General features: G+C 27.4%; 4 protein-coding genes across 5 annotated transcripts; all 4 read right to left on the reverse strand.

Annotated features, from left to right (window-relative positions):
• Positions 1–1,304: 1,304 nt before the first annotated feature.
• Positions 1,305–9,720, reverse strand: LOC109610140 (geranylgeranyl pyrophosphate synthase-like). 2 transcript variants are annotated; one of them, XM_025413716.1, is made up of 8 exons: positions 9,627–9,720; positions 7,102–7,201; positions 6,834–6,988; positions 4,117–4,261; positions 3,559–3,679; positions 2,103–2,242; positions 1,918–2,017; positions 1,305–1,730 (listed from the first exon to the last, which is right to left on the reverse strand). In XM_025413716.1, exons 2-8 carry the CDS (start codon positions 7,162–7,164, stop codon positions 1,531–1,533), a joined length of 924 nt encoding a protein of 307 aa, XP_025269501.1. In that variant the 5' UTR covers positions 7,165–7,201; positions 9,627–9,720; the 3' UTR covers positions 1,305–1,530. The 2 variants fall into 2 exon arrangements, with proteins under 2 accessions (XP_025269501.1, XP_025269503.1); XM_025413718.1 differs by lacking the exon at positions 9,627–9,720 and adding an exon at positions 8,634–9,021.
• A 2,876-nt stretch (positions 9,721–12,596) lies between these two features.
• LOC112639520 (myb/SANT-like DNA-binding domain-containing protein 3) lies at positions 12,597–13,999 on the reverse strand. Its single transcript, XM_025413732.1, has 4 exons — positions 13,712–13,999; positions 13,218–13,590; positions 13,025–13,150; positions 12,597–12,918 (listed from the first exon to the last, which is right to left on the reverse strand). The coding sequence occupies exons 1-4, from the start codon at positions 13,778–13,780 to the stop codon at positions 12,875–12,877; spliced, it is 612 nt and encodes a 203-aa protein (XP_025269517.1). The 5' UTR covers positions 13,781–13,999; the 3' UTR covers positions 12,597–12,874.
• Positions 14,000–17,137: 3,138 nt separating this feature from the next.
• LOC109610436 (myb/SANT-like DNA-binding domain-containing protein 3) lies at positions 17,138–18,540 on the reverse strand. Its single transcript, XM_020029411.2, has 4 exons — positions 18,253–18,540; positions 17,759–18,131; positions 17,566–17,691; positions 17,138–17,459 (listed from the first exon to the last, which is right to left on the reverse strand). The coding sequence occupies exons 1-4, from the start codon at positions 18,319–18,321 to the stop codon at positions 17,416–17,418; spliced, it is 612 nt and encodes a 203-aa protein (XP_019884970.2). The 5' UTR covers positions 18,322–18,540; the 3' UTR covers positions 17,138–17,415.
• A 3,138-nt stretch (positions 18,541–21,678) lies between these two features.
• Positions 21,679–23,104, reverse strand: LOC112639519 (myb/SANT-like DNA-binding domain-containing protein 3). The gene is made up of 4 exons (XM_025413728.1): positions 22,794–23,104; positions 22,300–22,672; positions 22,107–22,232; positions 21,679–22,000 (listed from the first exon to the last, which is right to left on the reverse strand). Exons 1-4 carry the CDS (start codon positions 22,860–22,862, stop codon positions 21,957–21,959), a joined length of 612 nt encoding a protein of 203 aa, XP_025269513.1. The 5' UTR covers positions 22,863–23,104; the 3' UTR covers positions 21,679–21,956.
• Between the last annotated feature and the right edge of the window lie 1,997 nt (positions 23,105–25,101).

Consider the following 25,101-nt stretch of genomic DNA (forward strand, 5'->3'; position numbering starts at 1 on the left):
GTGATTTATTGGGTTATTTTAAGACTTTTTTGTTATCTGATGATTTTCGAAAAAATGCTTTGTTTCGAAAATAAAAGCAATAAAAGTTTTTTGACCAATTTTTCGAAAAAATGCTTTATTTCGAAAATAAAAGCAATAAAAGTTTTTTGACCAATTTTTTTTTTTTTCTTGTAATTTTCAATAATTTTGTTAAAAAACCTGTACCGCGTGTTATCTTTGGAATAAAAAATTGGTAAAAAAACTTTTATTGCTTTTATTTTCGAAACAAAGCATTTTTTCGAAAATCATCAGATAACAAAAAAGTCTTAAAATAACCCAATAAATCACCCCCTGAATTTTTGCCGCATGTTTAGCAGACACCCTGTATATATATCATGTACATATCCATTAAGTAACTATCAAAGATATCCACTAGATATACACGATATTATTTTCATATCTATATTTACATGCAAGAAAAACGGCCCACTAAATTTTAGCACAATTTTTTAACATATTTCATTAGAAATAAATCAGTGAAAAATCATCATACTGAGATGAAACAATTCAAATGAAACAACACATCAAATTAAAGCTTGAACATTTCTCTTAAAAACAAAAATAAAATAAATTTGACTTACAAAAAATGTTTTACAAAATGGCGTTGAAGATAGACTTTGAGAAATAGGAAACAAATTTTTTTAAAACAGTTGCATTTCTTAGTTGTATCAGTTTCTTGGTACAAAAATGTATGAGTTTTTAAGCTCATTTATATCCTAACAAATTCATATTTTAATCAATTTTCTGCGATCTTCTTTTATAAAAAAATGCTAAAATTTAATGGTCCAATTGTTTTGCGTGCATATTCACCAACTACTAAAGATATACTGGATATTTATATACATCCATACCGTGTTTTGTCACTAGGTGGTGAAAACGGGAGCACCTAACTCGAGAGTGGAATCCAATTAAGACAGTATATAACGCCGCGCATGTATAAGACCCGCAAATCACGGCTTATCAAAGAGCGCACTAGCTCGAAGATTATTATATTCGCATCTTTTCTATCTTTTATGAGGAGCTTCAGAACTCCAAAAATTAATCGCAGACGATCACGAAATCGCAGACGAATTCTGTTATATATAAAACATGGATATCCATGCAAAAATTTAATAAATATTAATATATGTAATATATTTAATATATATATATATATATATATATATATATATTACATATATTACATATATTGATATTTATATTGATATTAATATATATATATATATATATATATATATATATATACATACACATAAGTATCCACTGGATGTTGTATGAATATTTTGTGGATAATAGCTTATACATCTTGTGGATATTTATGAAACACGAATATTTGGATATCTATAGCTATTTCTAATAACTGATTCTCATATGCTCGTGGATATCCTTAATGTCTATAAAGAATATTCAATGGATCTAATATCAATTATTCTCTGTATGGGTATACTTTGTTTCTTATAAAAATGTCCGTGTTAAGGGATCTTGGGACGCTTATTTGCTATCCCAATTCTTCAACTCATCTAGAATTTTTATTAGGAACGGATTGCCTCCTAAGCGATCAATCTCAGCTCTTGCTTTCATGTCCAATTCTTCAAGTACGCTTCTTGTATACTTGAGAGAGCCAAATTTCTCTAATAATTTAACGCAATGACGTTTCACTTCGATATCTTTCGTTCGTTGTTTCAGAATATCTTTATCAGGCATTATTAAGGAAACATATATATAATAAAATTATAAATAAAATTATGAAGTATCTAAAAATTGTATATGTGTATGTATATGATGAGAAATGTAGGGCTGCTTACATTTCTTTAGTAAATGTGTTACTAGTGTGTTAATTAAAAAAAATATAAACAAATAATATATAATAAAGGATACTCATTATTTGCTTATCATCAGGATTGGTTTTAAGCGCATGAATAATTGGAAAGCTGAATTTTCCTTCAGTCAAATCATCACAGTAACTACTTTCGGTATACTATAACAAAAAATACATTGATAATTCAATTTTTTCAGTTTATTTACGTACGTATAATGTTGCAAATATATATATTATTACTCACATCACTGAGGCATAAATTACAATAATCGTCACGTATTTGATAGTATAAACTCAAAAGAGCTAATAGCGGCGATAAATCTTCCTCGTAAGTTGAAAACAAATCCATTAACCTTATTGGCAAGTTAAAGAGACAACCAATCTCTGTAAAATTAATAGATATTTCAATTATGTGTATATATGTACACCCAGTAAACACTATGTAACAGTAATATAATTATTAGTTATAATTTCCCACTCTATAATATAATTGTTACAGTTATATAACATGTATAACTTAAAGTTTGCTGTATACGTATATATATATATATATATATATATATATATATATATATATATATACACCGTGGCCCATTTTATTCGACGCACCTGAATATCTCCGTTGGTAAGCCGAATACAAAAAAATTTTTCAGACAAAAGTTGTATGGCTTGAAGGGGAACATAAGATGGTATCATTGGTTTTATCTGGAAAAGTTGTTTGAAGATCACATGAAGGCCACCTTCAATTCTTTTAATGGAACTCCCTATTTTTTATTACTTATTCTTGTAGCTTATCTCGAGAGCTTTTCAAAACACTATAATAAAGTATTTCTTCATTGAGTACTTTTCGAGTTATGAGGCTTGAAATAATTTCTTAATTTTACATAAACCATAAAATATCTAATAAAATATTCATTTTTCGATTATCCTACCTTAATACTTTTATGTACAAAATAATGAGAGGAATCAATTGGTGTAAAGGAAAAACACAGTTGTTTTTAAGAAAAAATATGGAATTGTTAATTGCAAATTACATATTTTTTCTTCGAAATAATTATGTGTTTTCTTCATTATAGTGTTTTGAAAAGCTCTCGAGATAAGCTACAAGAATAAGTAATAAAAAATAGGGAGTTCCATTTAAAAAATTGAAGGTGGCCTTCATGTGACCTTCCAACAACTTTTTAAGATAAAACCAATGATACCATCTTATGTCTCCCTTCAAGCCATACAACTTTTGTCTGAACAATTTTTTTGTATTCGATTTACCAACGGAGATATTCAGGTGCGTCGATTAAAATGGGCCACGGTGTATATATATATATATATATATATATATATATATATATATATATATAATTTTTTATATGTAATTATAATATATATATTATATATTATATATTTTATATATATATATATATATATATATATATAATTTTTTATATGTAATTTTTTTAAACAACAAGATAAGAAAACTAGCATCTCTGAGCCACAGCGGATGGTAATGCATAAAAATTCTTTAATTGTATGCGAAAATTTAAACGAGAACAAGGCATATGCATATATTTTACTTGGAGCATTTACCAAGATATACAGATTCTCATTTTTGAGAATTCTATAAAACCCTCTTTACTCCTCTGAAGAGACGTAATTTTTTTATTTCAAAGAAATATATATATGCACACACAAATATAAATATTTACTTTTTATTGCCATAGCCTTGTAATCTTCCTCACTTGGACAAATGAAATTATCCCGCCAAAAAATTTCTATTCCATGACCTCTTAGAAGTTCCAACAATTGTTCTATACATACTTTTGGTGCCTAAAAGGAAAACGTAGTTAATACAATAATACAACACACAATTTTATTTAACATTCATTATAGAGCTTATCATTTACAATTTTAACGACATTTAATGTGCTTTATATTAATTATGTTAAAATATCATAAAATGTTTATTTTTTTTTAACGATAAAACATTTATGTATGTTTGTCTTCTCAGTCAAGTCCTCGCAATAATTTTTATTTTTTCTATAACAAAATAATCTTCAATTTTTTCGATTTATTTAAATATATAAATGCCATATAATCCAAGGATAGTATTTAAATTTTGCCTATTTTGACAATATTTATTAAACATTGACAATATTTATTAAACACTAAGAGAGAATAAGATCTGTTATTTTGCTTTGTAAAGATAATGCGACTAAAATACTGTATACTTTACCTTATTTTGTAAGTATAATATGGCTACTTACTGCAGGATGTTGTAAATTAATAACTCGTTCCAAAGCAATAAACAATATATAAATGGCAGCACTTAGTGAGCTAGCAATCCCAAAAACAGAATGAGTGACAGGAATACCTTTCCGCAAAATGGAATTATCTTGAATGTCATCAATTCTGTAAAAAATAAAACAAATTATAATATTGAGAATATTATAATATTCTCAGTATAGAAAATTGCACGTTTGATATATAAATTCAATTTTATCCATGTAATATAAAAAAATGTAATATAAAATACACGTAGTATAGAACAATAATATAGAAATAATAATACAGAAATAAATGTAATGTAAAAATTATGTTGTGCTCGTCGATGCCATTTCTTACGAAAGACCAGTCGGAAGCCAGCATGTAGTGCACGTGAATACCTCCACCGACACTTATTTGGTCAGCGAACGACTCTTCAAGAGTCCTCCGAGGCAATCAGAATGTTCTTACATGTGTTTAGAATCTTCAGTACAATTTTTAAATCGATTCACTAAAACGTTCACAAGTTATAAGGATTTTAATTTGCACTGAATTAGCATGTGTTCTTATGGGAAACCACGTCGTATTATCACGTCGATTCAAATGATAAAAACATATGGGAATAATATTCAGAATTTGTTTAAAATTTGGAAAAGTAGTAGTTTAGATACAAAGGAAATATTTGATCAAATAATATTATACAAGTACTAAGTGATTAAAAACTAAATATTAAATATAATTCAATGAAATTAGCCATATATCTGTGACAAGGCGAAATTCTTTGCAAAAGTTAATCATTTCGATTAACAAAATTTGGAATATTTCAGTAAAAACGCAATAAATATTAAAAAATACATGCACTGTAACTGAGATCAAATTGTAATATTCCATGCAATTTCTCATACTCAAAATACACCAAAAGTGGATATATTCGTCAATATTGATTTTCAGCTACTTTTTGCTGGGATTGTACATACAAAGCATCCTTAAGTGATTAATTATTATATATAATATTAATGAGAAAAACTCAATGTCATATTGACATCAAAATGAGTATATTATAATAAGATAATTTGATCAAATTTACTCAGGTAGCAAGTATACGTCATTTTGAAGTTCCAAACTGGTCATTTTTGGTCATATGTCGTCAAAATGACTGATTTGTTACATGACTTTATATTGACGGCTTGATATAACATTATTTTGACGTCATTTTTTAGTCATGAAGTGACGATTATTTTATTATTAATGTCATAATAGTACATCGATCCCATAAAAAAATCTGTTGAAATTTTTTATATAACATGACTTTCGTGATCAGACTTTAACAATTGTTAAATTAAAATTCATTGTAAAATCAGTAAATTTCACTGTAAAACCAGTAATCGCTAGTCCGTTAACATGGAAGACAAGTAAATATTATTAATTGTATAATATCTTTGCATTTTATACTTCGTACTTTATTTAATAGCTTATTGTAATGATTGAGATTAGTTACGTGCACCACTTGTTTACTTTGACATCAAACAGATATCAAAATGACAGTTAGAATCATCGTCAAAGTATGAGACGTTTTGTAGTCGAATTGTCATTTTTTGGCCGTTATTTTGATCATTCCTTTTGATATTATATTCTTTATCAATTTGATAACATTTTGACATCATTTTGATTAGATTGTTTTCACTAGGTATATTCCTTGTTGAGATTCAGAATATTAAATAGCATATTAAGATTATTTGAAATTAGATGCATAAATGATAAATAGTCCATTTATTTCTTGTATTAAGGTATTCCTATTACCGAGTATCGATAATCTATATAGATGTCCTTGAATGAAGTCATCTTTTAGTCATCATATGGATAAGACTAAAATGTCACTCAATTCAAGTAATGAAACAGCTTGTAGCCATTTTTCCATCGACTTATGGCTCTTGAATACTCACCGTGAAACTCTGAGTTGACAGTAGCGACAAAAAAAATACGCGGTAAGAATAAGATTTATCACATAAGTGAAGTGTGTTACTAATTGATAAGAAATCGATCAGTGTACAACACACATTTACACACATACTCATCCGTCATCCACACACGCAAAACGACAATGAAAATGACATTTTGACAGCCTAAATGACATGACTAATAATTCTTGCGTGCCATTTCATTATCATTCATTTTATCCTAATGCTGTGACGTGTAACGTGTTTGTGAAACCCATAAAATGTTCCGAAAACTAAGTTTAATAAGAAATATATAGTGTAAAAAACATTTTCCACTTTTTTCAACAGTTATCAAACCATGCGTTTCCTCGCTTACTTTGATACTTATTTTAAGGCAGTTAATTAACCGTCAAGGGAAAAACTTAGTTTTCGGAATATTTTACAAGTGTGCTAAAGCGATCTGTAGTGTTATTTTTTAAAATATCTTTTTATTTAAAAATGGCACGCAAGAATTCTCAGCGTGTTATTTCTCGCTTCTGACGTCACGATTTCAATATGGCTGCGGTGATTATTCAGGGTCAGGAGCCTTAACAATATCAGTAAAAGATATCTATGACAAAAATGTATCCAGTTTCAAGAGTAGGTACTTTTAGACTTGGTGCTGTGTGAAATATTACAAAAAAATAATATTTCTTAATGAAAATTATATTAATCATAAGAATTTAATATATATTGGAATAAAAAAACATGAAAGATTATGATGTAGCAAAATGCAAACTTACATAATGCTCGAGTTGTGAAGCATGATTACTATTTCTTCGATTGCTTTTATTCTGTCAGGTGATATTTTTAGCCAGTAATTAAAAGTCTGGATTAATTTTGCCGTTATCTGCATTCCAGGAATTTGAAGATTGTATCTGATCGGTTCTAACAGTTTCTACAATAAATCATAATTTTCTTAATCTTTTATGTCACCAAAATCTCTAGTCATCATAGATAAATGAAATATCTAAAAAAAAAGAAAAATTAGAATGAAAGATAAATTCTTACCTCATCTTCTTGTTTGTTACCGCTCAGAGAATAATAAAACGAGTTGTTATTTGTATTCGTCATGTTTTCCAATTCTCAGCGATATCTTTCTCTCGCAAAACTGTAAGAATTTAATAAGGAGTAATAATAAGGAGAAAAATACTTTTATATATGATCCAGCGAGAAATGACTCGACAGATTGATGTAACGATTGATGACTCGACAGATTGTGTCGATACGTCGAAAACATAAAAAAAATTAATTCATAATTAATTTTACATCGATTTTTAATTGATTAATGTTTCGATCAATTATCGATATAGAATGATTCGAAGTCGATTCAATATTGAATACTTCTTTCTCAATGCAGCTGTATTATTAGAGGTAAGAAAATATAAATTTTTTTCTTGTATAATACACATTAAAATAAGTTAATTTATCTACATTTCACTACTCATGTGTTCAATATTCAATATTCGTAAAAATTGTCGATCTTGTAATCTTTTATTAGTAAATGTAATTGAAAAGGACTGAAAAAATATTTATAAATATTTAATTGAATTAGATATAATCAAGAGTTAACTTATACGGTAACTCAAAATTTTACAACTAATAAATTTTTTATAAATCTAGTTTTACCAAATACTATGGAACATGAATAGTGAAATTTAGAAATATTAATTTATTCTGACATATAATGCAAGAAAAACGTTTATTTTTCTTGCATTATAAAAGACATTTGTTTTAATTCAATCATATTTCAATTATAAACAAGTAAAATTAGCCCAAAATATAAATTTTTTAACATTTTATAAAAGATTTTCTGTAGGGGCACTTAAACTCCGTTATTTATAAAACACCAGTAATATAAATGATTTGCGTCCAAGAATTGTACAAGAATGCAGTAATGTAAATGATTTGCTTTGAAGAATTGTGGGAGATTTGTATTTGAGGTCTCTTTTCATTTGGAATAAGAGACCTGTTGAATCTCCCTTGATTCATAATGATAAAAACAAAAGAGAATAATGGTCCGTAAGATAACAATCAAATTTGATAAAAGAGAAAGGCTAAGGACTGTGACATACGTTGTTATTACGTAATTAAAATTAAAATAAATTTAGGACAGAAAATTTATATTCTTTAATAATTGATAGTAAAAAAAAGAATATTATCCGTCGAAAAAATAATACAAATACAAAAATATCGACAAACGTATGTTTCGATCCAATGCGGGTCTTTTTCAATGTCTTAAAACGGATCGCATAAGTGAACGTAATTAGAACGTGAACATTGCGGAGGTACGCGCAGTAAAAAGTAATCAATAGATCAAACAAACATATTAAAACGGTCGATTATCTAATAAAACGCAAAGACAACAAAAAAATAATAACGATTAAAAAATAAAAAGCACTTGTACAAAATATGATAAAATAAAAATAAATAAAAAGTATGTGTATGCGCATGGTGATGATATTCAAGCAAAATGCGCAACGTTCACCTCGATATCATAATCGTCCAAGTAACACGAGCAATCAAGGAAAGATGTACTTTACCTTATTAAAACAAAGAGAAATCCGAATTATAAAAAGTTGTCCATATGTTGAGAGTCGTTGTAATAAGAATATGATAGTCCCAATGCGATAAAAACGTGAAAACCACTCAAACATCCAAACCTCCAAGATGCCGAAAGAAATTGGTTTGATTGATAACGAGGTGAAAGCGTAAAGAGTGCAAAGACGAAAGAAAAAGCCATGTATAAAGAGAAAGGAATATGATCTTGACCAATAATATAATGTCTCGGCCTTCGTGGTGATCATACTTTTTTTAACGCGCCTTTGCAACGTTCGCGTTTTAATCACGTAATGCAATCCGTTTCAATACGTTGAAAAACATCCACATTAGATCGAAACATACGTATGTCGACATTTGTATTATTTTATCGACGGATAATATTATTTCTTTTGCTATCAATTATTAAAGAATATATAAATTTTCCGTCCTAAATTTATGTTCTAATTTTAATTACGTAATAACAACCTATGCCACGGTCCTTAGCTTTTCTCTTTTATCAAATTTCATAATGATTGTATCTGTCTTTTTATTAATTTCTTCTAGTTGAACATATATATTCTTTTACATAATTTTTCTACTATCTTATCATTTTCATCAAAATATTAAAAAAAAAATAAATATATATGTTCACGGAGCGACTGCGGATTACCGCGACGGTGAATTTGCGGAGTAGAGAATTTGAGAGAGCGTTATAGAATAGAACACGACAATTTTGTTATAGCTACAGAGACTCTACACGACACGTATTTTTTTGTATTTTTTCTGATTTTTTTATTTTACATCACACAATTAAATAAAATTATATTTACAAAAAATGTACAAAGTTTCAGGAAATGAAATGGCGAAGACGTCGAGGTAAGTCCGAAGACGAATATAGCGGCGTAACTTTGCGACATATATCTTTACTAATAAGAACGAGCAGTTTCAAGAGCGGTTTTACTAAGAGCAGTTTTATTAAAAGCGGTTTTACTTGCCGAAAATTCTGTGAATTGCTAAGTGCGAACTACGAAGTGCTCACGTGCGGTGCCTGTTTTATAGCGAGCAGATTCTGGGGCGCTTGGCAACGTAAGCCAATAAATTTGATCGTTTAGCGATGACATCAAGGCGCCGCGTATAATTGACTACCGATGAGGTTTGACGTAGAAATTTTTTTAGTTCATGTGCGTAGTATTTTTCAATAAGCTAATTGGCAATCAGCTATTCGAATAACGATTGACAATGTTATTATAAAGCGTGACAAGCGTTTCTTACGATGAAAAAATGAGAAATTACGGAAACGGTCGAGTTTTTCTGACGGATCGAAAACTCGAGAAAATTCTCGATGCCTGTTAAATTCGAATTCTCGAATTAGCGAATATTATTTGGAAATTTATGCGTACTTTTAAACCGGGATAATTTTTATGTTTTTCGAAAAATACCTTTTTTCAAAATTATATATTGTTGAATTTGTTTATAGAGTTTTATCACCTTTTACAACTTTTTCATATGGTTTGTAGAAGAATTTTTGACTGTGGAAGTAAAAAGAATACGTTGATAAAATCTAAACTTAAAAAGAAGTAGCTTGTTTGAGTAGGAGTCGTGAAATATTATAAAGAAACTTGAAACATGCTGCATAGTATCTCTATTCAGTGGCGTAGCTATAATATTGGGGGCCTCCGGGCAAAAATTGAATGGGACCCTTCGCAGAAATTTAAGACAAGATTCGTTGTTGATTCAGTTATCTAAGTAATCCATATTTACTTATTTATTAATAAATTAATATTTCATTAATTTATTTATCAATTTATTTATTCAAGCATGTTAGTTAATTATTCAATGAGAATATAAAAAACAATTACATGATAATTTACAATTACATGATAATTTTTCTTAATGGAAAGCTACGACATGATTTATATAATGAAAGTGTCTTTCATTTTTACGTCCGAGTCATCGTTGTTGTGTAGCGTTTACATTATAAACAAATATTGTATATCCCCAATAAAATGTAAAATCATAAATATTATACAATTAAATATTAAATCTGTATTTGATTACGATCCGGGCACGCCAAGTTTTCATAACTTACTTCGATTTAAAGATTGTGCGATTTAAAACTTGCGTAAAACGTTTTTTGTAATTATATACCATATATTATATAAAAGATGTTTTAGAAATTAAAATAATCCTGATCCTCATTTAGTAATAATTTCTAATCTGTTCTGATTTGCGAAATGTGTGTAAGCAGATTAAATAAAATATTGAACTAGTGTCTGTTGTAAGATTTCTGCGAAAAAGATACAAGCGATTTAATAAATTATATATCTCTGTGTGTATATATAACAGTGTTAAACATTTTCCATAATGTTTGATGAAGAATTTTTTGAAGTGAGTGATGAAGATGAGAATATTTTAAGATATATAAGACAGATTAGAAGAAAAGATCGTGTTGTAAGGCCGAGACGAAATCATTTCGCAATTTGGGATGAGAAAGAATTTATTACAAGATTTCGATTATCCAAAGAAACAGTACATATGATAATACAAAAAATTGAAGATACTATCAAATCACCAACTGAAAGGTATTGTTGTACAATATATTATGTAAACTAAAAATTAAGGTTATCAAAATTATTTCTAAAAAGAATGAAAATAAATAAAAAAAAAAAAAAAGTAATAATAAAGTAATAATAAAGTAATAATATATGAAATATATTTAATCATATTAAATATATTTCATATATTATTACTAACTATTAATAATTATAATATGAATAATAAAAAATTATTAATTTTATTAAATAAAATTATTAAATTTATTAATTTTATCTAGGAATCAGGCTCTTTCTGCATCTGAGATGGTTTTATTAACATTAAGATTTTATGCAAGTGGATCCTTCTTGATAACTATAGGTGATTTTAGTAGTATTCATAACAGTACAGCAAGTAAAGTAATTAATAAAGTTTCAAGGGCCATTGCTCAGCTTAGCCCTTTATATATAAAATTTCCGAATACAGAGGAAGAAATTGGAAGACTTCGCCAAAAATTTTATAATATTGCAAAATTTCCACGTTGCATTGGTGCCCTTGATTGCACTCACATAAAAATTCAGTCTCCAGGTGGCAACAACAGTGAAGCATACAGAAATAGAAAAAATTTCTTTTCAATAAACGTTCAAACTATTTGTAGTCCAGATTTAAAAATATTAGATATTGTTGCTCGTTGGCCAGGATCAGCACACGATTCTACAATATTTAATAATAATAACATAAGAGGGCACTTTGAACGAGGTGAATTTGGTGACAACCTTTTAGTTGGTGATAGCGGATATCCCGTAAAAACTTATTTAATAACACCTTTATTGAGACCTGCTAAAAATGAAGAACAACTATTTAATGAATCACAAATTCGCACCAGAAATCCAGTAGAAAGATGCTATGGAGTGTGGAAAAGAAGATTTCCTATTCTAGCGTTAGGTATCAGACTAAATTTAGATCGAGTCGAAGCTGTGATCGTAGCAACAGCTGTTCTTCATAACATAGCTTGTGAAAAAAATGAAGAAATTCCACTAACAGATACAGAAGTTGAAGCAGCAATACATGTAGTAAATAATATGCCAAATAATATAAATGGAAACACAATTACAATCAATAATTCAACTAGACTTTCTTTAATTAATGAATATTTTTCAAGACTTTAAAATTTATAATTAACATAAATAAAATTTTTTATATGCCCTTGATAATAATAAATAATAAAACAAATTTTCAAAACAAAAATTATACTTATATAAATTAACGCATTAAATATTTTAGTAGTAAATAGTTTCTTATAAAACAAAAATTTTTCTTTTTCTTTTTCTTATAAAAAAAAAATTAATAATATTAATTTTTCTTCTCCAACATATTTTTCTTATATTCGAGTTCGTATTGTAATATTTCCTTTTCCATTTTTAATTTTTCGATTTTGAGTTGATGCTCTTCTAGAAAACATTGTTTTTGAATGTCAATTAAATTTAATTTTGCTTTTCCTACTTTTGTCCATGTATCATCATCTGATGTCTTTTTAAAACATTTATTAGATAAACTTTTTAAAGTTTCTGTAATAAATATAATAGTATAAGGATATAGAGATAAATATATAAGTACATATGTTTCATGAGTTGAAAATTTTGTAACTTTATTATTACCTTGACTTTTTTTTTCAGCGTCGCCTGTTTTTTCAGATAATACATTTAATTTTTTAGATTTGAGTTCTCAACATATTTGGGCAATATTTTCCCCAATCTTAAATTTTTTTATACAATAGTTAATTTTTATACAAAATAAATAAAATTTAAGTACATTTAATTAATAATGATTACAGATCATGAGATTTAATTTTTAATATTACCTTTCTTTTCATTAATATTCTCCTTGTCTACACTATTTTCATTGTCAAATGAAGTGGTGTCTTCAATAATAATTTTTATATTATTTTCACTTATCCCTTCTTGTACTTTTAAATCTTTAGTGTTTACTATGACGTAAAAAAATAATTAATTAATGAAAAATATATTAAATAATAAAAATGACGAAACACATACATTTAAAAATTTCAGATGTACTTTCATCATTTTGTATCACCAATGTAGCATCACTATCAAATTGAGATGTCATTCCTGTTAATTGAGTTCCTAACATAGATTGTATGGTCTCATCTATACTATCAAAAACAATATTTGCAGGTTCTCCTCCACCAGTGCCTTTTACATGGCATTTTAAATCAGCAAATTTCTTCTTTGCTTTCTTTTTTAAATTTTTATATTTGCGGCGTAAAGTTGGAGAATCTCTAAACGTCCCAGTAGTTGAATTAAATTCTTTGGAAATAGTTTTCCACGTTTCTTCTTTCAATATATTCGAATTTGTGTCCGTCCGCTTACATTCTAATACTTTATCATGTTTCTTAACTAATTGTACCTATGTTAAAAAATGTATAAGCACAAAAATGTATTTACACAATAGAAATAATTCTAATATAACAATAATTTAATATTGTCGACAATTCATTGATAATTATTTACCAAATCAGGTTACTTACCAAAATTTCTTCTTCGGTTTTTGTAAAATTGGGAGCACGTTTTGATGAAGCACTGCTATCGTTTGCCATATTTGTTAATTATAAATTACAGTCGTGACAAACAAATCGATAGTTTGCGAGAGAATTGAAAAAAATCAATTAATAGATGTAAAGATTGAAGCTCTGACACGTATAGTATAGACTTATCTTCAGGTTATATTTACTGCACATCGAGTTCGCGCATGTGATCAGTTGCTAACAGAAGTTTAACTAAGGTTTAATTAATCTATCCTCCTTGTACAATGGAAAAACGAATAGTATATAAAACTAAGTTTAAGGATCAAGAAACGTTTTATTAAACTTTAGTTTAAGCTGTTATTGAAAAACCGGCCCTTAATGAGTTTTTAAAAAGGAGCACAAGCTGTTTGTAATGATTTTTGTAGATCTATTAAACGACATATAACAGTCATTTTTTACCGTTTAGTTAATCTTAACTTTAAACTAGGTTTTATATTAATCTATACATTGAAAAACAATCAAATATGTCTGAACAAAGTTTAAACTTTAATCTAAGATTAAACTATTATTGAAAAACCGGCCCCAAGGCGCCGCGTATAATTGACTACCGATGAGGTTTGACGTAGAAATTTTTTTAGTTCATGTGCGTAGTATTTTTCAATAAGCTGATTGGCAATCAGCTATTCGAATAACGATTGACAATGTTATTATAAAGCGTGACAAGCGTTTCTTACGATGAAAAAAATGAGAAATTACAGAAACGGTCGAGTTTTTCTGACGGATCGAAAACTCGAGAAAATTCTCGATGCCTGTTAAATTCGAATTCTCGAATTAGCGAATATTATTTGGAAATTTATGCGTACTTTTAAACCGGGATAATTTTTATGTTTTTCGAAAAATACCTTTTTTCAAAATTATATATTGTTGAATTTGTTTATAGAGTTTTATCACCTTTTACAACTTTTTCATATGGTTTGTAGAAGAATTTTTGACTGTGGAAGTAAAAAGAATACGTTGATAAAATCTAAACTTAAAAAGAAGTAGCTTGTTTGAGTAGGAGTCGTGAAATATTATAAAGAAACTTGAAACATGCTGCATAGTATCTCTATTCAGTGGCGTAGCTATAATATTGGGGGCCTCCGGGCAAAAATTGAATGGGACCCTTCGCAGAAATTTAAGACAAGATTCGTTGTTGATTCAGTTATCTAAGTAATCCATATTTACTTATTTATTAATAAATTAATATTTCATTAATTTATTTATCAATTTATTTATTCAAGCATGTTAGTTAATTATTCAATGAGAATATAAAAAACAATTACATGATAATTTACAATTACATGATAATTTTTTCTTAATGGAAAGCTACGACATGATTTATATAATGAAAGTGTCTTTCATTTTTACGTCCGAGTCATCGTTGTTGTGTAGCGTTTACATTATAAACAAATATTGTATATCCCCAATAAAATGTAAAATCATAAATATTATACAATTAAATATTAAATCTGTATTTGATTACGATCCGGGCACGCCAAGTTTTCATAACTTACTTCGATTTAAAGATTGTGCGATTTAAAACTTGCGTAAAACGTTTTTTGTAATTATATACCATATATTATATAAAAGATGTTTTAGAAATTAAAATAATCCTGATCCTCATTTAGTAATAATTTCTAATCTGTTCTGATTTGCGAAATGTGTGTAAGCAGATTAAATAAAATATTGAACTAGTGTCTGTTGTAAGATTTCTGCGAAAAAGATACAAGCGATTTAATAAATTATATATCTCTGTGTGTATATATAACAGTGTTAAACATTTTCCATAATGTTTGATGAAGAATTTTTTGAAGTGAGTGATGAAGATGAGAATATTTTAAGATATATAAGACAGATTAGAAGAAAAGATCGTGTTGTAAGGCCGAGACGAAATCATTTCGCAATTTGGGATGAGAAAGAATTTATTACAAGATTTCGATTATCCAAAGAAACAGTACATATGATAATACAAAAAATTGAAGATACTATCAAATCACCAACTGAAAGGTATTGTTGTACAATATATTATGTAAACTAAAAATTAAGGTTATCAAAATTATTTCTAAAAAGAATGAAAATAAATAAAAAAAAAAAAAAAGTAATAATAAAGTAATAATAAAGTAATAATATATGAAATATATTTAATCATATTAAATATATTTCATATATTATTACTAACTATTAATAATTATAATATGAATAATAAAAAATTATTAATTTTATTAAATAAAATTATTAAATTTATTAATTTTATCTAGGAATCAGGCTCTTTCTGCATCTGAGATGGTTTTATTAACATTAAGATTTTATGCAAGTGGATCCTTCTTGATAACTATAGGTGATTTTAGTAGTATTCATAACAGTACAGCAAGTAAAGTAATTAATAAAGTTTCAAGGGCCATTGCTCAGCTTAGCCCTTTATATATAAAATTTCCGAATACAGAGGAAGAAATTGGAAGACTTCGCCAAAAATTTTATAATATTGCAAAATTTCCACGTTGCATTGGTGCCCTTGATTGCACTCACATAAAAATTCAGTCTCCAGGTGGCAACAACAGTGAAGCATACAGAAATAGAAAAAATTTCTTTTCAATAAACGTTCAAACTATTTGTAGTCCAGATTTAAAAATATTAGATATTGTTGCTCGTTGGCCAGGATCAGCACACGATTCTACAATATTTAATAATAATAACATAAGAGGGCACTTTGAACGAGGTGAATTTGGTGACAACCTTTTAGTTGGTGATAGCGGATATCCCGTAAAAACTTATTTAATAACACCTTTATTGAGACCTGCTAAAAATGAAGAACAACTATTTAATGAATCACAAATTCGCACCAGAAATCCAGTAGAAAGATGCTATGGAGTGTGGAAAAGAAGATTTCCTATTCTAGCGTTAGGTATCAGACTAAATTTAGATCGAGTCGAAGCTGTGATCGTAGCAACAGCTGTTCTTCATAACATAGCTTGTGAAAGAAATGAAGAAATTCCACTAACAGATACAGAAGTTGAAGCAGCAATACATGTAGTAAATAATATGCCAAATAATATAAATGGAAACACAATTACAATCAATAATTCAACTAGACTTTCTTTAATTAATGAATATTTTTCAAGACTTTAAAATTTATAATTAACATAAATAAAATTTTTTATATGCCCTTGATAATAATAAATAATAAAACAAATTTTCAAAACAAAAATTATACTTATATAAATTAACGCATTAAATATTTTAGTAGTAAATAGTTTCTTATAAAACAAAAATTTTTCTTTTTCTTTTTCTTATAAAAAAAAAATTAATAATATTAATTTTTCTTCTCCAACATATTTTTCTTATATTCGAGTTCGTATTGTAATATTTCCTTTTCCATTTTTAATTTTTCGATTTTGAGTTGATGCTCTTCTAGAAAACATTGTTTTTGAATGTCAATTAAATTTAATTTTGCTTTTCCTACTTTTGTCCATGTATCATCATCTGATGTCTTTTTAAAACATTTATTAGATAAACTTTTTAAAGTTTCTGTAATAAATATAATAGTATAAGGATATAGAGATAAATATATAAGTACATATGTTTCATGAGTTGAAAATTTTGTAACTTTATTATTACCTTGACTTTTTTTTTCAGCGTCGCCTGTTTTTTCAGATAATACATTTAATTTTTTAGATTTGAGTTCTCAACATATTTGGGCAATATTTTCCCCAATCTTAAATTTTTTTATACAATAGTTAATTTTTATACAAAATAAATAAAATTTAAGTACATTTAATTAATAATGATTACAGATCATGAGATTTAATTTTTAATATTACCTTTCTTTTCATTAATATTCTCCTTGTCTACACTATTTTCATTGTCAAATGAAGTGGTGTCTTCAATAATAATTTTTATATTATTTTCACTTATCCCTTCTTGTACTTTTAAATCTTTAGTGTTTACTATGACGTAAAAAAATAATTAATTAATGAAAAATATATTAAATAATAAAAATGACGAAACACATACATTTAAAAATTTCAGATGTACTTTCATCATTTTGTATCACCAATGTAGCATCACTATCAAATTGAGATGTCATTCCTGTTAATTGAGTTCCTAACATAGATTGTATGGTCTCATCTATACTATCAAAAACAATATTTGCAGGTTCTCCTCCACCAGTGCCTTTTACATGGCATTTTAAATCAGCAAATTTCTTCTTTGCTTTCTTTTTTAAATTTTTATATTTGCGGCGTAAAGTTGGAGAATCTCTAAACGTCCCAGTAGTTGAATTAAATTCTTTGGAAATAGTTTTCCACGTTTCTTCTTTCAATATATTCGAATTTGTGTCCGTCCGCTTACATTCTAATACTTTATCATGTTTCTTAACTAATTGTACCTATGTTAAAAAATGTATAAGCACAAAAATGTATTTACACAATAGAAATAATTCTAATATAACAATAATTTAATATTGTCGACAATTCATTGATAATTATTTACCAAATCAGGTTACTTACCAAAATTTCTTCTTCGGTTTTTGTAAAATTGGGAGCACGTTTTGATGAAGCACTGCTATCGTTTGCCATATTTGTTAATTATAAATTACAGTCGTGACAAACAAATCGATAGTTTGCGAGAGAATTGAAAAAAATCAATTAATAGATGTAAAGATTGAAGCTCTGACACGTATAGTATAGACTTATCTTCAGGTTATATTTACTGCACATCGAGTTCGCGCATGTGATCAGTTGCTAACAGAAGTTTAACTAAGGTTTAATTAATCTATCCTCCTTGTACAATGGAAAAACGAATAGTATATAAAACTAAGTTTAAGGATCAAGAAACGTTTTATTAAACTTTAGTTTAAGCTGTTATTGAAAAACCGGCCCTTAATGAGTTTTTAAAAAGGAGCACAAGCTGTTTGTAATGATTTTTGTAGATCTATTAAACGACATATAACAGTCATTTTTTACCGTTTAGTTAATCTTAACTTTAAACTAGGTTTTATATTAATCTATACATTGAAAAACAATCAAATATGTCTGAACAAAGTTTAAACTTTAATCTAAGATTAAACTATTATTGAAAAACCGGCCCCAAGGCGCCGCGTATAATTGACTACCGATGAGGTTTGACGTAGAAATTTTTTTAGTTCATGTGCGTAGTATTTTTCAATAAGCTGATTGGCAATCAGCTATTCGAATAACGATTGACAATGTTATTATAAAGCGTGACAAGCGTTTCTTACGATGAAAAAAATGAGAAATTACAGAAACGGTCGAGTTTTTCTGACGGATCGAAAACTCGAGAAAATTCTCGATGCCTGTTAAATTCGAATTCTCGAATTAGCGAATATTATTTGGAAATTTATGCGTACTTTTAAACCGGGATAATTTTTATGTTTTTCGAAAAATACCTTTTTTCAAAATTATATATTGTTGAATTTGTTTATAGAGTTTTATCACCTTTTACAACTTTTTCATATGGTTTGTAGAAGAATTTTTGACTGTGGAAGTAAAAAGAATACGTTGATAAAATCTAAACTTAAAAAGAAGTAGCTTGTTTGAGTAGGAGTCGTGAAATATTATAAAGAAACTTGAAACATGCTGCATAGTATCTCTATTCAGTGGCGTAGCTATAATATTGGGGGCCTCCGGGCAAAAATTGAATGGGACCCTTCGCAGAAATTTAAGACAAGATTCGTTGTTGATTCAGTTATCTAAGTAATCCATATTTACTTATTTATTAATAAATTAATATTTCATTAATTTATTTATCAATTTATTTATTCAAGCATGTTAGTTAATTATTCAATGAGAATATAAAAAACAATTACATGATAATTTACAATTACATGATAATTTTTTCTTAATGGAAAGCTACGACATGATTTATATAATGAAAGTGTCTTTCATTTTTACGTCCGAGTCATCGTTGTTGTGTAGCGTTTACATTATAAACAAATATTGTATATCCCCAATAAAATGTAAAATCATAAATATTATACAATTAAATATTAAATCTGTATTTGATTACGATCCGGGCACGCCAAGTTTTCATAACTTACTTCGATTTAAAGATTGTGCGATTTAAAACTTGCGTAAAACGTTTTTTGTAATTATATACCATATATTATATAAAAGATGTTTTAGAAATTAAAATAATCCTGATCCTCATTTAGTAATAATTTCTAATCTGTTCTGATTTGCGAAATGTGTGTAAGCAGATTAAATAAAATATTGAACTAGTGTCTGTTGTAAGATTTCTGCGAAAAAGATACAAGCGATTTAATAAATTATATATCTCTGTGTGTATATATAACAGTGTTAAACATTTTCCATAATGTTTGATGAAGAATTTTTTGAAGTGAGTGATGAAGATGAGAATATTTTAAGATATATAAGACAGATTAGAAGAAAAGATCGTGTTGTAAGGCCGAGACGAAATCATTTCGCAATTTGGGATGAGAAAGAATTTATTACAAGATTTCGATTATCCAAAGAAACAGTACATATGATAATACAAAAAATTGAAGATACTATCAAATCACCAACTGAAAGGTATTGTTGTACAATATATTATGTAAACTAAAAATTAAGGTTATCAAAATTATTTCTAAAAAGAATGAAAATAAATAAAAAAAAAAAAAAAGTAATAATAAAGTAATAATAAAGTAATAATATATGAAATATATTTAATCATATTAAATATATTTCATATATTATTACTAACTATTAATAATTATAATATGAATAATAAAAAATTATTAATTTTATTAAATAAAATTATTAAATTTATTAATTTTATCTAGGAATCAGGCTCTTTCTGCATCTGAGATGGTTTTATTAACATTAAGATTTTATGCAAGTGGATCCTTCTTGATAACTATAGGTGATTTTAGTAGTATTCATAACAGTACAGCAAGTAAAGTAATTAATAAAGTTTCAAGGGCCATTGCTCAGCTTAGCCCTTTATATATAAAATTTCCGAATACAGAGGAAGAAATTGGAAGACTTCGCCAAAAATTTTATAATATTGCAAAATTTCCACGTTGCATTGGTGCCCTTGATTGCACTCACATAAAAATTCAGTCTCCAGGTGGCAACAACAGTGAAGCATACAGAAATAGAAAAAATTTCTTTTCAATAAACGTTCAAACTATTTGTAGTCCAGATTTAAAAATATTAGATATTGTTGCTCGTTGGCCAGGATCAGCACACGATTCTACAATATTTAATAATAATAACATAAGAGGGCACTTTGAACGAGGTGAATTTGGTGACAACCTTTTAGTTGGTGATAGCGGATATCCCGTAAAAACTTATTTAATAACACCTTTATTGAGACCTGCTAAAAATGAAGAACAACTATTTAATGAATCACAAATTCGCACCAGAAATCCAGTAGAAAGATGCTATGGAGTGTGGAAAAGAAGATTTCCTATTCTAGCGTTAGGTATCAGACTAAATTTAGATCGAGTCGAAGCTGTGATCGTAGCAACAGCTGTTCTTCATAACATAGCTTGTGAAAGAAATGAAGAAATTCCACTAACAGATACAGAAGTTGAAGCAGCAATACATGTAGTAAATAATATGCCAAATAATATAAATGGAAACACAATTACAATCAATAATTCAACTAGACTTTCTTTAATTAATGAATATTTTTCAAGACTTTAAAATTTATAATTAACATAAATAAAATTTTTTATATGCCCTTGATAATAATAAATAATAAAACAAATTTTCAAAACAAAAATTATACTTATATAAATTAACGCATTAAATATTTTAGTAGTAAATAGTTTCTTATAAAACAAAAATTTTTCTTTTTCTTTTTCTTATAAAAAAAAAATTAATAATATTAATTTTTCTTCTCCAACATATTTTTCTTATATTCGAGTTCGTATTGTAATATTTCCTTTTCCATTTTTAATTTTTCGATTTTGAGTTGATGCTCTTCTAGAAAACATTGTTTTTGAATGTCAATTAAATTTAATTTTGCTTTTCCTACTTTTGTCCATGTATCATCATCTGATGTCTTTTTAAAACATTTATTAGATAAACTTTTTAAAGTTTCTGTAATAAATATAATAGTATAAGGATATAGAGATAAATATATAAGTACATATGTTTCATGAGTTGAAAATTTTGTAACTTTATTATTACCTTGACTTTTTTTTTCAGCGTCGCCTGTTTTTTCAGATAATACATTTAATTTTTTAGATTTGAGTTCTCAACATATTTGGGCAATATTTTCCCCAATCTTAAATTTTTTTATACAATAGTTAATTTTTATACAAAATAAATAAAATTTAAGTACATTTAATTAATAATGATTACAGATCATGAGATTTAATTTTTAATATTACCTTTCTTTTCATTAATATTCTCCTTGTCTACACTATTTTCATTGTCAAATGAAGTGGTGTCTTCAATAATAATTTTTATATTATTTTCACTTATCCCTTCTTGTACTTTTAAATCTTTAGTGTTTACTATGACGTAAAAAAATAATTAATTAATGAAAAATATATTAAATAATAAAAATGACGAAACACATACATTTAAAAATTTCAGATGTACTTTCATCATTTTGTATCACCAATGTAGCATCACTATCAAATTGAGATGTCATTCCTGTTAATTGAGTTCCTAACATAGATTGTATGGTCTCATCTATACTATCAAAAACAATATTTGCAGGTTCTCCTCCACCAGTGCCTTTTACATGGCATTTTAAATCAGCAAATTTCTTCTTTGCTTTCTTTTTTAAATTTTTATATTTGCGGCGTAAAGTTGGAGAATCTCTAAACGTCCCAGTAGTTGAATTAAATTCTTTGGAAATAGTTTTCCACGTTTCTTCTTTCAATATATTCGAATTTGTGTCCGTCCGCTTACATTCTAATACTTTATCATGTTTCTTAACTAATTGTACCTATGTTAAAAAATGTATAAGCACAAAAATGTATTTACACAATAGAAATAATTCTAATATAACAATAATTTAATATTGTCGACAATTCATTGATAATTATTTACCAAATCAGGTTACTTACCAAAATTTCTTCTTCGGTTTTTGTAAAATTGGGAGCACGTTTTGATGAAGCACTGCTATCGTTTGCCATATTTGTTAATTATAAATTACAGTCGTGACAAACAAATCGATAGTTTGCGAGAGAATTGAAAAAAATCAATTAATAGATGTAAAGATTGAAGCTCTGACACGTATAGTATAGACTTATCTTCAGGTTATATTTACTGCACATCGAGTTCGCGCATGTGATCAGTTGCTAACAGAAGTTTAACTAAGGTTTAATTAATCTATCCTCCTTGTACAATGGAAAAACGAATAGTATATAAAACTAAGTTTAAGGATCAAGAAACGTTTTATTAAACTTTAGTTTAAGCTGTTATTGAAAAACCGGCCCTTAATGAGTTTTTAAAAAGGAGCACAAGCTGTTTGTAATGATTTTTGTAGATCTATTAAACGACATATAACAGTCATTTTTTACCGTTTAGTTAATCTTAACTTTAAACTAGGTTTTATATTAATCTATACATTGAAAAACAATCAAATATGTCTGAACAAAGTTTAAACTTTAATCTAAGATTAAACTATTATTGAAAAACCGGCCCCAAGGCGCCGCGTATAATTGACTACCGATGAGGTTTGACGTAGAAATTTTTTTAGTTCATGTGCGTAGTATTTTTCAATAAGCTGATTGGCAATCAGCTATTCGAATAACGATTGACAATGTTATTATAAAGCGTGACAAGCGTTTCTTACGATGAAAAAAATGAGAAATTACAGAAACGGTCGAGTTTTTCTGACGGATCGAAAACTCGAGAAAATTCTCGATGCCTGTTAAATTCGAATTCTCGAATTAGCGAATATTATTTGGAAATTTATGCGTACTTTTAAACCGGGATAATTTTTATGTTTTTCGAAAAATACCTTTTTTCAAAATTATATATTGTTGAATTTGTTTATAGAGTTTTATCACCTTTTACAACTTTTTCATATGGTTTGTAGAAGAATTTTTGACTGTGGAAGTAAAAAGAATACGTTGATAAAATCTAAACTTAAAAAGAAGTAGCTTGTTTGAGTAGGAGTCGTGAAATATTATAAAGAAACTTGAAACATGCTGCATAGTATCTCTATTCAGTGGCGTAGCTATAATATTGGGGGCCTACGGGCAAAAATTGAATGGGACCCTTCGCAGAAATTTAAGACAAGATATAATAATATACATAATATATGTATATTTATCAAAGAAGTTTTCATAATTTTTTTAATTAAAAATATCGAGAAATGTAAACACAGTAGCTATTTTCCAGAGACATCTTTTTTCGGAGACGCTTGGCGGTGAGCAAGATTACTCGGAGCTGGATCATCTGAAATAAAAAATGCAAAAGAATTTAACTTTCGTATGAATTGATCTAGTTCGTGAACGAAGGATTTTACAAAAAATGGATTTTTGACAGACGTGAATGTGACAGACATTTGACGCAAAAATACGAATATTTTGTGTTAAAACTTTTCGTCCATTTGTTAATAAAAAAAAAGTTTTATCAAAATTAAAATACCTTCGTTCACGAACTAGATCAATTCATACGAAAACTAAATCCTTTTGAATTTTTTATTTCAGATGATCCAGCTCCGGGTAACCTTGCTCACCGCCAAGCGCCTCCGAAAAAAGATGTCTTTGGAAAATAGCTATTGTGCCTACATTTCTCGATATTTTTAACTGAAAAAATTATGAAAATTTCTTTGATAGATATATATTACGATAAAAAATCAATGAAATAAAAATACCTAACAGTTTTTTTAAATTTCCCAAAAATACGTTTTTTTCGACTTGCTGACTAGGTATAACCCCTTAGGTCAACGGAAAGATAGCTAAAAATCGTCTCATGATCCGAATTCAGTGACATTTTAGTCTTGTCCATATGATGACTAAAAGATGACTTGATTTCTATATAAACATTCGGTAGCAGGAATATTTCAATACACACAATAAATGGACTATTTCTCCAATTTATTCGCTTAATTTCTAATAATCCGTTTAATATTCTGAATCCCAACAAGGAATCCAGATTATTAAATAAATTATTTGTTTAATAATCTAGATCCCTTATCAGAATTCAGAATATTAAATAAATCAAGTCAATTTATTAGAAATTAAACCGATTCAAGACAAGAAATATAATTACTGCATTCTTATATCCACTTTAGACGAAAATTCGAATAGTTAAGTTTAGTGACGCCACGTAGCGGCAAGTAAAGAAACACATGTTATACAATTTCGTTATGTTAAAATGATGCTGTAATATTGCTAAAGTAATATTACAAAATAATATCTC

The sequence above is a fragment of the Camponotus floridanus genome, unplaced genomic scaffold, assembly GCF_003227725.1.
Source record: "Camponotus floridanus strain SB8 unplaced genomic scaffold, Cflo_v7.5 scaffold11, whole genome shotgun sequence".
In the NCBI taxonomy this organism is placed as follows: Eukaryota; Metazoa; Arthropoda; class Insecta; order Hymenoptera; family Formicidae; genus Camponotus; species Camponotus floridanus.